The sequence below is a fragment of the Labrus bergylta genome, chromosome 1, assembly GCF_963930695.1.
Source record: "Labrus bergylta chromosome 1, fLabBer1.1, whole genome shotgun sequence".
Lineage (NCBI taxonomy): Eukaryota > Metazoa > Chordata > Actinopteri > Labriformes > Labridae > Labrus > Labrus bergylta.
The window spans coordinates 34,474,194-34,488,368 of NC_089195.1; the positions used below are offsets into that span (position 1 = coordinate 34,474,194).

The following is a 14,175-nucleotide window of genomic DNA, read 5'->3' on the forward strand; positions in this document are numbered from 1 at the left end:
GCTAAAGAATATGGTAAAGCATGACATCACTGCTAGTTTTGAGTATTTACCCTTTTCTCGTGGTTGGGGATGATGCAGCGGACAAAGTTGGGGTTGGTGTTTCTCAGCGTGGCCATGAGCTTGGTGAGCGACTCCTTATAAAGCTGTCCAACTGTTCTGAACATTCCTTTTTTTGTTTTGTAGGTGGCACCGAAGGCTGTCTCGTTCATCCCTGCCACCTGGTCAAGGCCGACGATACGGTCGACTGGAAGGGTAGAATAAAGAGGACGGGTTAGAGTGGGTCGACTTCATGGGGGGGGACTCACTGCGAGGACAGCGACAGCAACGTGACGTTAACATAGCAACATGACAAAGTGCAGGTGCATGAAAAGACGTTACACAGTACTGTTAAACACCAGCAGGCTAACAAGTCTAACACTGAGAGTTGGTAGAAGGACGTCTGTCGACTCCTTAGATTACAGATCTAAAAACCGGGCTCAGTTTCTCACTTGGTCTGATTCACTAACAAACGGACTGCAGCCACTAATAGCTCCAAATATTGCAAATCATGTACTCCCGCTATCTGCTTCATCTCAAGGTCTAATTAAATTGAATTTAGGCGCAAACACGCTCATAAGGTGTCCTGCTCTGTGCAGTCTGATCTTGTTTTGTGTCTTTATTTACAGTATTTTTAAGGTCATAGAAAGGCGGAGTTATTGTACTGATCCCTGGAAATTTCGAGTGACACGTCTAAAATACTGCGGCGCAGTTTACACCAACTCGTAGCACAGTCATTTTCACTCTAGCTGTGCGTGGCTGTTGGTGCAGGTGTTTCTGAATGAGATACTTTTTGCATTGAGCCTGATTTGCTTAGAAAGGTGTCCCCTTATTTTCCACTAATGACTTCATAATGTCTCGTGAATCTGTGCAAACAGACCCGAAGCACTGTTTGCTCTGCAGCACACTTAGGGGCGAATTTAACCCTTTATGTGTTTTTAGAATTAGACGTTTCTTTTTGACTGATCTGCATGGATTAACCATTTAAATATTCTTCATATTCTTTGCTGATGAGAGCAGCTCAGAGCTGATGCTTGATGGCAGCCACATAAAAGCGTTTCATCATGTTAAAAGAAAACAGACCTGACAAAGCTAATTTGCATAGAATCCCAATATGCACTGCGCGACTGCCTCTTGAGCTCTCAATAGGAAATTGAAAGAAAGTGAAGAGACGCTATCTGTCATTGGAACCAGTGGAGCCGTACAGTCACACTCTACAAGTATATCCTCGGAGTCATGACTGTCTACAATGAGGGAGAAGCTCGAGTCCCACTAGCTGTGTTGTTGTCAGAGCCGTGTTTACATGGACGGGACGGCCGGCTCCTCCCCTTGTGTATAAAAGCTGTTTTAGTCAAGAACTAGAGAGAAGAAGAAGAACATACTCACTGATTATTTGGATGTTAGTAAGAGTTTTTAGATCACGCTCGTTCTGTGTCAGTTTACATGTGAAGCTACGAGCTAACTAAAGAGCACTAACATTAGCATGCTAACACAACAATGCAGGACACAGGTGATTGCAGCTTGAGCAAAGAACTAATTTGGGCGACATCTACTGAATCAAAAAGTCACACATTCTTCCTATACTATATAAAAATCTTCAAGTAGGAAAATAAGGATAAATTGTTCGGGATATGGAGCTTTGTCTAACTAATTTCAGGAGACATATTCTAACACACACACTCGACTGATGATAACTATGACACATTTTCAGACTTCTGGAGGTGAAGCACTTAAACAGTGGTGATCTATGTCCTGCTGTCTGGACCTTCTAAGACGTCTGAGCTCAGAGCCAAAGAAAATACTGACATCTGGTCTCACTTTCCTGCTACCATGAACCTATCCAGGAAGGAGGAAGGCGGGAAATTAATGTCTTTACATTCTCTTCAGTATGGCTTCAAATCCTGAACATATCACAGAGGAGGGACGAAAACAAACACAAGCTACAAAGACTCCACACAGCTGCGCTACATCACGATGTTTGCTTCTGGGCTATTTGAACACACAAGAATCACAAGACCAACACTGGCCTGTAGGAATACTGAAACTAATTAAGGCAAAGTACTCGGACCAGAGGGAGCAATAAGACTACTTTAAGTGCTTTAGGAATCAGGCATTACTTCTTTTGGCTGACACAAGGGAGCCATGCAGCCTGGAAGCAAATGGGAGCCACAGTATAGCTATGACAGACACGGCGCCGGCTGAAGCGTGACACATACAGCCAGATCTGGGCAAAAATATTCATAGCTATTAAAATCATGATCTTTGAAGAGTGTTTTACAGCAGTTATTATTTCTGCCCAGGTCTGCTACAGCTCGACCCAGTCATTCACCTGCTGGCTCATCCAGACTAGTGTCATAGAATGAAGCCCTTTGAATGGTCTGAATCTCTACAACACAGAGAAGAGAGAGAGAGAGGGGGAGGGGGGAAGGGGTGTGTTACGTTCAGTTATTAATAAGAAGGACCGACTCGATAAGGCACACTGCTGTTGTTAGTAAGCTTCATTAAAAGACAAACCGATGAGCTCGTTCAGGAAATAAGATATCAGGTACTATATGAAGAGACTCCTCCTCCTTTCTCGAGGGATGGGGATCGTTTATTTGACCATCATTAAGTCCTTAAAGGCTTTATATGTGATTTTTCACACTTAAATATAATAGAAATCAAGTATATCCTCTGAAAATAACTTCTATCTTCAGTTTGTTTACATCGCCAGGACGGCCGGCTGACTCCTCCCCTCGTGTATAAAAGATGTTTAATTGAGGGACTAGAGAAAAGAAGAATAACATACTGTACTCACTGCTTAACTGTGTTTCTAGATCACGCTCATTTCAGGTAAATTTACATCGTTAGCATTAGCATGCTAACAAAACAATGCAGCGCGAGTTGTTTTGGTTTCATTCTGGTGCTCAAGGGCGACATCTGCTGGATCAAAAAAAAATCACATATAAAGCCTTTAATGACAGAGCCAGAAGCTTTTTCCTACAAAATAAAATACAGACTTATACCAAAGTGAAGCTGCTCCATCGTCCCTTGTGTGTGGTGGTGACTGTGTCTGCAGAGACTCTGTCCTCTGACTGGATTTTACTGTTCTGGTTTGATCTGGTTGACTCAGGAAGTTTCTAGTAGGGGAGCTGGTGTGTTTCCTCCAGCCAATGACAGCGCAGCAGGTGAGTTCAGGAGTGGACTCAGTTCAAACCAACAAATATGACAGCCGGGACATAGCGGCAAAGAAAAGCAAATATAATCTTTCGATCCCCATCCCTGCTAATCTTATTAACGCTTCGAGTGCTAAGAAGAAAAGAAAAGTGAGGCAGCTTACCGTCTTTCCAAAGCTCCGCCACAAACTTGTCCGTGGACTGATGCAGGAGGGTGGCCACGTTGTCATTCAGCGGGTCCATGTTCTTCATCAGCCACTCGTCCGCCTTATAGTCCACCTGGAACAGTCGAGTCAGAGGACACAGTATTAATCCTGCTGAGTCAGAAACTGCAAACAGCAAACTGAATGTATTTGCGTATATGTATGTATTTATATATATTTTTATGATTATTATTATTATTTTTTTACATATGTGTCTGTGTCTACTTGTATTGTCCTATTAGTATCTATGTTACTCTATGCAGATGCTCTGATTTACTCCTATGTGATATCATGTTGTACTGTCTGCAAAAATGTAATGAAAAAGATTTAAAAAAAGAAAAAAAAGAGCCACAGGCCGGACTCGAACCCAGGTCGCACGCTCAAGAGGACCTAACACTCTGCACATCAGGCGGGCGCTCTAAATGGAGCTCAGCGGGAGGAAGCAGAAAGCTGGTTATATTCTCTCACTAGCCATAATGGTAATCTCTTACTTTAGTCTCTCCTGATTGAACTGTCAGACCAGCAGCTCCCGACTTAAACTCTTTGATTCTTAAATTTGTCCTCACTTTCTCTCTCTGCCCAATGTCCTACTCTATCCACTCTCCCATCAAATTATATCCAACAATCAAACTCGAACATGATGGTCGTTTCAGTCTTTGAATAACAATGTTTTCCTATGTGAGAGGAAAGTCTGACCTCTGCCCTCAAAACAAACTCCATATGAGGAAAGCTTTATCCTTCAATAAAAATGTAATTTCAAAGTAAAGACCCAATTTCAGTTTTTCATCTGAAACCCGGCCAGCGGCGGCCTCGCAGCTCCTCGCTCACAGTCAAGCTGACGCAGAGACCTGCTGAGTGTGGTTTTTAAAAGAGATAAACGGAAGGGGGGAGGGGGGAGGGGGGGGCTGCGTACCCTGCCAGCGTAGTGGATGATGCAGAAGTCGGCCTTATCTTTCAGCTGCCGGGGCTTCTGGAACTTGGTGTGTGTGCCCTGCTCCTGGATCAGCTTATCCACAAAGGTCTTGTCCGTGGCCTTGGGGAACCAGCATTCTTCATCCAGCAGGGCCAGCACACCTGGAGGGTGAGCCTGAAGGGACATTTAAAAACAGGACAGAACAGAAAGAGTTCAGAGAGAGAGAAAACACGGAACATCACATGACCTCACCCAGAAGGAAGGATGCTCCTTTCTTTTTTTTAAAGTGATGTCGTTATGAAGGAGCATGCTGGACCTCAGTGACTTTAACTGAGGAGTATTTCAATCAGTCCAGCACTCTACAAGCTTTATGTACTCAACAGAATACCGCCCTCTGCTTTTAATGCTTCATTATGTCATTATGAGGAGGAAAAGATGTTAAAAAGTGGCGCTGCCAGCCTCGTCTGCGTCGCTGTCTTTCCCAGCACTCCTTGCAATCAATTGGAGTGCTCGGCATGCTTTGTGGAGCCGAGTGGCCGTACACACGATAAATGGGAGGGAATTGTCAATTGCGTCATGTCGCGGGCAGTGGGTGATGTTGAGGGGCTGCACTCACAGTAATGAGCGCCTCAGTATTCATACTGGTAAATTGGTTGCATTGCTGAATAGGGCGCCACAGGAATGAGTCCTAAAACCAGGAAGTAAGTTAGCATTTGAGCGCCATGGTGTCTAACGTCTAAAAGTCAACGGGGATTTTGAATGTGTTTGTGGTTAGACGCCTGAAATAAGGTCTGTGGTTAACACAAGCTGAAGAGATGTTGGTGTTCTGTTAGAGCACATAAACTACGTTAGGTAATACCTCCACTTGTGAAGTTTGAAGTTTTTACTCGTCTTTAAAAAGGCGGTTGCTAACAAGAGGCTAAATGTGACTACAGTGGTTGTCGGGGTCATTAAAGGTCATCACGCCGGACACAGAGGGGGAGAACTCTCTCACTAGTCGGAGATGTCTCCTGTAGGTTTAATCTTTAGGTTCAGGTGAATATTATGTTAGTAAACTATTTATTAAGCTACGTGGATTAGTTTATCGGAGATCGTCTGAAGCATAACGCTAGTGACGTCACAATCATCCCACCGTGGTGTCGTTAGCTTGTAGCATAACGTTAGCTTTTTACTTCTGTCCGCCGCATTAACTCTTCAAACATCAGAAAAATGGCGTTCATCTGTGAAGATTATCCTGCTGAACAAAACGCCTACGCTTCAGAAACGTGTGTTTAACACAGAGATTATTTTCTGCAACGATCCAAAATCCCAACTGGCGAATTCTCATTAGACCCCATGGCGATGCTACTTCCGGGTTGGTCTACATAAATACGTCATATGGTTTGTTCTCTATATGCAGACATTCAAAGAAGGAAGAACGAATGAATCCGTTTCACTGACCGGCCTCTCGATGAGGTCGATGCAGGGCTGCAGGTCGAGGCCGAAGTCGATGAAGCTCCACTCGATGCCCTCCCTCTGGTACTCCTCCTGCTCCAGGATGAACATGGTGTGGTTGAAGAGCTGCTGCAGCTTCTCGTTGGTGTAGTTGATGCACATCTGCTCAAACGAGTTCAGCTGCAGGAGGGGAAAGAAAACAACACTCAGTGAGGTGTCTAAAAAAAATGAAAATTCTGGTTGGACGTTTTTTTGGGGGGATTTTTTCAAATTTCAAAAAATCAGAGAATCGAAAAAAAGACCAAGTACTTTTTTTAGTTTTCTGTTGTATCTTTCATCTCAAGAAGTTCACTGATTTACACAAGTCTTAAAACAATATCAGGAGCTGTGCAAACGAACGGGAGAGAACTGTCGTCTCCAAATATCAGAAGAGTTGGATCCAAACCTGGAAAATCTCAAAACCAGCGATATCCAGGATTCCAATGAAGGAGGCGCCCTGACGTTTGGTCCTGTCCAGAGCTTTGTTAATGCGATGGACCAGCCAGCGGAACAGACGCTCGTACGTCGCTTTAGCCAGAGCTTCAACGGCAAAGTCGGCCTGGAGGGGGAGGGGGAGAAGAGACCGAGAGGAGGAGCACAGATACTAGTGAGAGGATCTTTTCATGGTCACAGGTGATTTCAAACAAGGAGCTTCAAACACATAACATTACAAACTTCTCTGAGCATTAAATGTTCAAACAGCTCAAACGCAGCTCACTGACCTGCTCTTTAGTCTGCGCCTTCTGGACGTAGTCTCGTCCCACTTTGATCCTCGGGGACAGGATGGCTCGAGTAAACTCTGTTACATTAATTCCCAGGAGATGACACAGCTTCTGAGCAGCTAGGAAACAGAGATGGAAAAAAAAAAAGCACAACCATTTATTCTAATGAAAACAGAAGAAAGCCAGAGAAGGAGTATTTAAACAGAAGATCAAAATACGGTAAAAACCAGAATATAAGTCGCTCTGGTATATAAAACACGGTCTGGTTTTAGAGAACTCCCAGAGGGAACAAAAGGTTTAAACTAGAGGTGGGCGATATGGGAAAAATATCATATCATGATATTTTTTGGCCAGTTCAACCAAACTTATTTCCCTGTATAATGTTTTTAAATGCACAAAAACTGAGCTGACAAGTTTAATCTATTTGAAAAACATCTTTGTAGGATGTCTTAACCCAGAACATTTTTAGCACCAGAAACGTATTTCCCTCAATTTGATCAGAATTTATGCACAATTTGAAGGTTTGGAGAGACGCGTCTGTGTCGGAGCATAAACTGCAGCATAATAAAAAACACAATAGCCCGGTTCTACGATCTTTCTGCTTTGGCAGATCGTCAGCACGTTAAAATCCTCTATGATCTAAGATCGTTCTATCGCCCACTATTAGTTTAAACTGTCTTCCTGTGTGATGGTTTCCATCGTGTACAACGAGCAGTTTCTATGCAGCTCTTTAAATATCATTTCTTTATGCCATGTGTGGAGTCATGAAGCTAGCTAAGTGACTGTAGACTGTATACACATATTGGGTAACAGTTCCAGGGACTTTCCACTTTAGGTTCCCTAAGAACTACTCAACATGGAGACTTTCTTCTGTCTGAAGCAGGCGCTAAGAAGGTTCCTCTATACCGGGTTCTAGGAAATAATATGGTTCACAGTTCCTGCAGTGTGGAATCAATAAAAAAGGGGGGAGGGTTCCAACAGTTCCTCGAACTATAACAAGTTCCTGCCGTCTGAAAACGCCTATATATATGTAGTCTCAGTGACATCACTCGTTGGTTTCTACAATTCACTTAGCAGATGCTTTTATCGTACATCAGAGAGTAAGTACAAGTCAAGCAAGGATCTAGAGAGGAGGAGACAATGTCAGGAAGTGAAAACGAAGAGCTGAGTTTTGAAGTCCATCGGTGGCGGTCGCCATGTTGGAGATGCTGTCTCAAACTGACTTTCAGTCAACTTAACAACAGGCTGAGAGGCGGAGCTAAGGAGCTAAGCCTTGCCTTGCACAGCTGCACATACTAGCTGTCAGTCAAAATCAGCCACGCCCCTTTTTATGAATAATTCTTATAATAAGATAAATTCTCCCTCTTACAGTGTGAGCGGACAGAGACATCTATCTAGGACAAAAATGCAATTTTCTGTATGAGCCCCAAGTGGACGCTTGAGGAACTGCAGTATTTAGCACTTACCCATTGGCTTTATTTTTATTGAAATGATTTGATTGAGTTGTTTGACTTTTAACAGATTTAATAAAGATTTATAAAAAACGCTACAAAAGCCAGAGAGAGAATGAACTTTTACTTCTAAGATGTTTTATGTGGAATGACTCTCAGGAAAATGTAATTTCTCTCTTTTTGCTGAAGCCAGTGGAAAAGTAAAAAAAAAGAAGCAATCTTGAGTTCTGCTGCTCGCGTTAAAGACTATCTGGCCGAGCCTCGTCACTGGCTTTAGACTCGCTCTATCTCCCCGTCTCCCTCCTGTGAGCGCCAAATATGCAGAGCCACATGTGGAGGAACTGGACCGCTGTGCCCCATTTCCTCCAGGAGTAAATCCTCATAATGATCGGGCTTTAATGGCAGAATGACATAAAGTCATAAATCAGGAGTTCCTTTGTGGTGAGGATGAGGTCTGCAGCGAGAGGGAGGCAGGGAAAGAGCAGCAGAGGAGCTGAAGTATGAATGTGGAGAGGAAAAGGAAGAGGAGGAGGAGGAGGAGGAGGAGGTTTTGACCTGTGAGCCCTGAGCTACGAGGAGATACAGCAGATGTAAAAGTGTGTGTGTGTGTGTGTGTGTGTGTGTGTGTGTGTGTGTGTGTGTGTGTGTGTGTGTGTGTTTCTCACCAGTGTTGTCAGGCATAGAGGCCTGGTCACTGTTCCTCTCTTTCTTAAAGATAATGTTTCCAAACTGCAGCACAGAGGACACCACCTTCAACATGGCTACAGAGGAAAGAAAAAGAGAAAACAGCATTAGTGCCACATGAAGCGGTGAAAACAAAACAAACTTCTTCATTTCATTGACAAGACAAAAGGAGAGGATTGATTGATCAAGAGTAATGGTCAAAAGAAGGAGAATATTTTTCTTATATCTAACTACATTATGTCAGTTTTTTGATGCACAGAATATTTTGCAAATGTCCTTCTGCTGTCTGTGAAATATTATTGATAAACAAGAAGAATTAAAGGATTTTCAGAGGAGGGGATTTGCAAACTAAGAGGCACTTTTTCCCCAAATGACTGCACACTGGGTTCGTTTAAATACACTCAAACAGCATCGGAACACAGCGATGGTTTTTGATGTGCAGCGCATTTGGGGATGTATTCAACCCTTTGTGTGTGTTTTGTGAAATAGAATAGTCTATTTGAATCATTTGGACAAATTTAGCACGGCCGGCCAATCCTTCAATGAATCAAGTCCAGACTGTATAAAACATGGACGTAGTCTCGGTGACGTCATGCATTGGTTTTGAAGCCCAACGATGGCAGCTGCCATATTGTAAATGGAGTTTCAAAATAACTTTCAGTCAAACTAGTGACAGACGACAGACAAAGCGCTGGAGCTGAGCATGCACATGTCAGTCAGGAGCTGGGGATCAAACCACCATCCTTCTGGTTGTGACTGAGAGGACAGACTCTACCACTGAGCCACAGCCGCAAGACTTAATGTGAGTTCCTTGGCTTTTGCAGCAAGCCTCAAGTGGACATTCAAGGAACTGCAGGTTAACCCTTACCCCGGAGGTTGCTGCTTGCTTAGAACTGTATAACTGATGAATGGTTGGCAAAATAATACAAATTAATTTGTTTACAGAGCTCAAAGATAATCTAATCACTGATTCACTGTGACCCAGCCTGGAAAAACCCCCAATATAAATCCAGATCTTGATCTGTTAGGAACACCAAAGGCTGTGTCCTTTTCTTAAATGAACAAAACAAACACTAGACAAATTACAAAAAGAACATGGTGTGTTCTGAAACATACCCAGAATTTCCTCATGGCCAAAGCTCATGATGTGCATGGCCTCCATTGTCTCCTGGAAGTTGTCTTTGTCCTGCTGGCCCGGGATGGGGATGTTTCCATTGGACAGGAAACGGTAGTTATTGAATCCTTCCAAAAGCAGGTCCGCTGTGGAGAGAAACACGGAACACATTCAGGAATCTGGGAAGACAATTCATCTTTTTCCTCAAAGGTAAAAACCCACTGGACTCACAGGGAGGAGCGGTGTTTCACTTACATTTGAGGTGTTCTCCAGCGCCGGCCAGCAGCTGGTAAAAAACGTGGAAGGTGCGCTCATCTTTGGCTTGACGAATAGCTCTGGATTTCTCCAGAAGGTCTGACACGGTCCGGTCAAAGACAAAAACTCTTTATGCTGAGTCAGCTTGATTGAGATGTTTCAGTTTGTGTATGTGTGACACTACTGAGGGTGCAAGTCAATCATCTACTTTAAAGTTTGTTTCACATTTTTATAAAATTAGACGAACGCTACTCTCTTTGAAAACATCTCAACAGTCATTAAAGTCTCGGTCAGTTCTGCTGATGTTAATGAGGATACAGGTTTCGATATTTGCTCCGACAATGTAACCGGTGACGTCAAAGTTGATCCGGATGAATTTCCCCTGCAGAAGAAGACACAAATCAGGATTGTTAGGGGAGTCATGGAGGAGAAAATTCCCTTAAAGGAGCAGTATGTGACTCTGACACCTAGTGTTTAAAATGTGTACTGCTGTCTGAATTCAAAACGTTAGAGAGCTGTCTCCCGCCCCCCCTCCTCTCTAGGTCACCATGTGGTGGACTCTGAAGCTTCAGTGTTTATCCAGCTCTGCATGGGTCTGTAAACCTTTCTGTGTTCTAACCTCTCTCCATTTTTCAAAAGCATCTCCAATATTGATCCTAGTTTGAGCACGTTTCTGCTCGTGGAGCTTATTAGAAACATGCAGAGGCTTTTTAGGTCGGGTACAATCACTTCTATCTGAACCACTTCTCTTGCCCACTAGAGCCAGTGTTCATGATTGTAATATTTGTTTGTACTCACAAATCGTGACGAGTTGTCATTTTTCACGGTCTTTGCGTTCCCAAAAGATTCAAGGATAGGGTTGGCTTGTAGAAGCTGACGCTCCAATTCCCCCTGAAAAAACAAACAAACAAATAAAGAGACGTCAAAGCAGCCGTGAAAATCAAGATCAACAATGAAGAAGAAATAATAATATGGCTGAGTTTAAGAGAAACAAACAACACAAACATGCAAACAAAGACAGCAGACGTTCAGAGACTGGTCATGTGTTTTATATAAATAAAGATTGTTTGTGGGGGATTCAAACCAGGAACCTCCTCGCTGTGAGGGGACAGCGCTAACGACTGCACAACGAGCAGCCTCATCTTAATTTAATTTAATATTTTTCCCTCAGTCCTTTACTTTACTCCTATTATGTATGTATTCTTGTTTTATTCTAAGAACGTATTTAAACATTTCTACATGAGCTGACAGTCAAATTCGATGATTCTTACTGGTTTACTGGTTTTGTTTCTGGGAGGAATGTTTCCACATCTTTCTTTGAGTGACCTGACTTCTCTATATTTTAAGATTCAATTTTAAAAACTAGAAAAAAACTTCATAACTCAGTTGGACATTTGATGTGATCAATCTATTGACTTTGAATATAATACTGATACGGTTAAAGGTTTGAAATTGTTCAACAACTTTGTGTTTTTTTTAAACTGAAACTTTTTTAACAAGCCAGTCAAATCCTCCTGCAAAGTTTCATCTTTGGAAAATGATTCTGCATTCACGACTGAAGCAGAGAAAGCTTGTTGATGATTAACGAGGAAACATTTTGGCTTTTTTTTCCCAGACAGACTCTCTTATCACATCCACAACACCCGACAGAAACACTTTTCTCACTTTAAGAAGCTGCATCAATGAAAGAGGGATTATGCAGATGTTTGGACAGGTGGTCCGCTGTGTTTCCATCAGAGCCACATTGTGGGTTTAGTCATGACCAGAGACTCCAAAATGATTTCTTTCTGCAGTTTCACTTTTCTTCTTGTGGCTGAGGGGAACTTTTTTCCCATTACGTCAAACATAGCTGCACACGCTGAACGTTTGAGGAGGCCGTTTTCCACCAGAGGAGAGATGAGGATTCAGCGCTGCACTCAGGATGTGAGATGTGTAATACGATCTTTGGCTGGGGAGCAAGGACGGGCCGCTTTTAAGTGAGTGTTTGAGCAGAGCTGAACTGGATGGACCTGGTCCTGTTCCAGCCGTCAGAGCCCAGAGGAGGCAGAAGATTCAGACCTCAAGTTGTTTCTGTATAAACACAGGCCAGCGGCGCAAACTGGTAGTTTAAATTGTTTGTTGGCAACCTCTACCCATCTGTGTCGTCTGCTGAACACACACACAAACAAAGAGCAGATTACAAACAGCAGCAGGGGGGCAATTTAGAAGCATTACAAGCTGACCCACATTCCTGTTACAAAGTGAGCATATCACACATCTGACAGAGGCTCGCTCTCTCTCTCTTCCTCTTTCTCTCATCTCTCTCTCGCCCTATTTCCTCTCTCTCTCTCTCTCTCTCTCTCTCTCTCTCTCGCCCTCTCCTTAAAAAATATCAAGAATATTTCAGGAGGGCTGCTCCTGAAACTCTCCTGATCTCCTCCCGCAAATATCAGGAGTCTGATTTTTTATTTTATCCATTGTCCTGTCTGTTCAATAAAGGCAACCCCCCCCCCCCCCCCCCCCAGGAAAGTTGTACACGTTATAAAGCAGCTTCAGCTCAGCAGTTTGTTCTCTCCACTCTTCACCTGATACTCTGAATACGTCCAATAACACAGAATTCATGTCAAGACAAAAAACTGTCATTACTGCGTCAGACGATCCTTTTATTTACTTTTTTGCCACTGTTATCAAACTGCAGGCGTCTTGGCAGGCCATGGAGCCGTGTTTGAGGACAGATTGAGTGGACTCAAAGAGGATCAAAACTGTTCCACTAAATCTCAAACAGTGAATGTGTGTTCCCTGCTCAACATCTGCTCCAGAGGGGCGCTCATAAAGTCGGACAAATCTTACGAGTCGCTCTTTTCAGCAGGAAGAAAAAAATCGAGAACAAGTCGTTTGGAAATGTCTCAAAGTGTTTAAATCTGGATGGAAACAAGCCAGCGTGGAGAACTCATCGGGGGCCAACAGAGATTTTTAAGGCTGAATCCAAAAAGAAAGAAAAGGTCAGAAGAGGTTCTGTCTCATGATTAAAACGAGCTAAATCTCTTTTTTTTTAAATCTCTGTGCAGTAGAGAAAGATACATGTCCAAATAATGGGAGGTTTTTCATGAGGTAAAGTTGCACTGATTGGTGGTCCGTTATGTCTGGACAGAGCAAAAACATAAAGAGCTCTTTAACCAAAGAGGAATAACACACATGATGGCTGTACTGCACGCCAAGACTCCAGACTTGAGGGACCAAAAATCAGACGACTCAGGTTTGTATCGTTTAAAATATTTATTGCAGCAGATTAAATTTTGTGTTTAGCGTCTACGCTCCGACGGCATCACTCCTCACAATTGTTATTTGCATGCAGAAGTTTCCTCGGAACCTACAGGTGGATGCTGGGAAATCAGAGCAGCTAGAGTCGACTGCCTGAAGTTAGGGCTGGGCGATATGACCTCAAATCAACATCACAATTCATTGAACATTTGACCTCGATTACGATTAATGAACGATTGTTTTCCTTTTTGTTTTTTGCCCTCAGCTCTCTGACATGGTCTCCACTGTAAATTTGCTCAACTATTAAAGCTGGTGTAACCCAGGTTAATTAAATTGAATTAAATATTAGCCCTCTATTTTTTTTTTCCTTTTGAGGGGAGTGACCTCAGTGAACTTCCATAACTTAAGAATAATTGGTTTTCATTTTATTTTATATTTATTTATTTCCCTATTTTTATTTTTATTAAACATTCCATAATCTCACTTGAACTCCTCTAAAATCTTCAACCTATCAGAACTCCTCCCACCTATCATAAACTTCCCCTCACCTCATCGCATGCTGCAGAGGCAGAATTGTTTGGTTGCTCAAGACGGGACAACAAGTTTATGATTTACACAGCGGTGAGTTGTATGTTGTATGTTGTATGTTGTATATGGTATATGGTATACTGTGTATTTTTTAATGTTAGATGAGTGATAAACGTGGTTGGTTGTTTTCTTCTGCGGGAATTGCGGGAGAAATGTATATGCAGAATCCCCTTGGGAAAACCCCTGATTTAAGCCACGGCCGTGTACGGGGCCTTGTCATTGGAAACCGTGGCATGTATTGCGGCATTTCATAAGGAAATCCCATGGTTAATCCCGGGTTGTAGATATATAAGTAGATGATTGATTAATTCCATCCAATTAGATATAACCTAAAGTTAAAG

General features: G+C 42.8%; 1 protein-coding gene across 2 annotated transcripts in view; it reads right to left on the reverse strand.

Annotated features, from left to right (window-relative positions):
* LOC109999707 (myosin-10) overlaps nt 1–14,175 on the reverse strand; it is a 69,738-nt gene that overhangs the window by 24,356 nt on the left and 31,207 nt on the right. Inside the window, exons 8-19 of one of the 2 annotated variants that reach the window (XM_020654829.3) lie at nt 10,805–10,897; nt 10,325–10,388; nt 10,007–10,105; nt 9,754–9,897; nt 8,619–8,714; nt 6,503–6,621; nt 6,187–6,339; nt 5,748–5,921; nt 4,308–4,481; nt 3,356–3,470; nt 2,366–2,422; nt 51–244 (exon numbers count right to left, since the gene is read on the reverse strand). In XM_020654829.3, coding sequence (XP_020510485.1) covers nt 51–244; nt 2,366–2,422; nt 3,356–3,470; nt 4,308–4,481; nt 5,748–5,921; nt 6,187–6,339; nt 6,503–6,621; nt 8,619–8,714; nt 9,754–9,897; nt 10,007–10,105; nt 10,325–10,388; nt 10,805–10,897 — 1,482 coding nt within the window. The remainder of the gene's footprint in view (nt 1–50; nt 245–2,365; nt 2,423–3,355; nt 3,471–4,307; nt 4,482–5,747; nt 5,922–6,186; nt 6,340–6,502; nt 6,622–8,618; nt 8,715–9,753; nt 9,898–10,006; nt 10,106–10,324; nt 10,389–10,804; nt 10,898–14,175) is intronic. The other variant, XM_020654831.3, reaches the window with a different exon arrangement.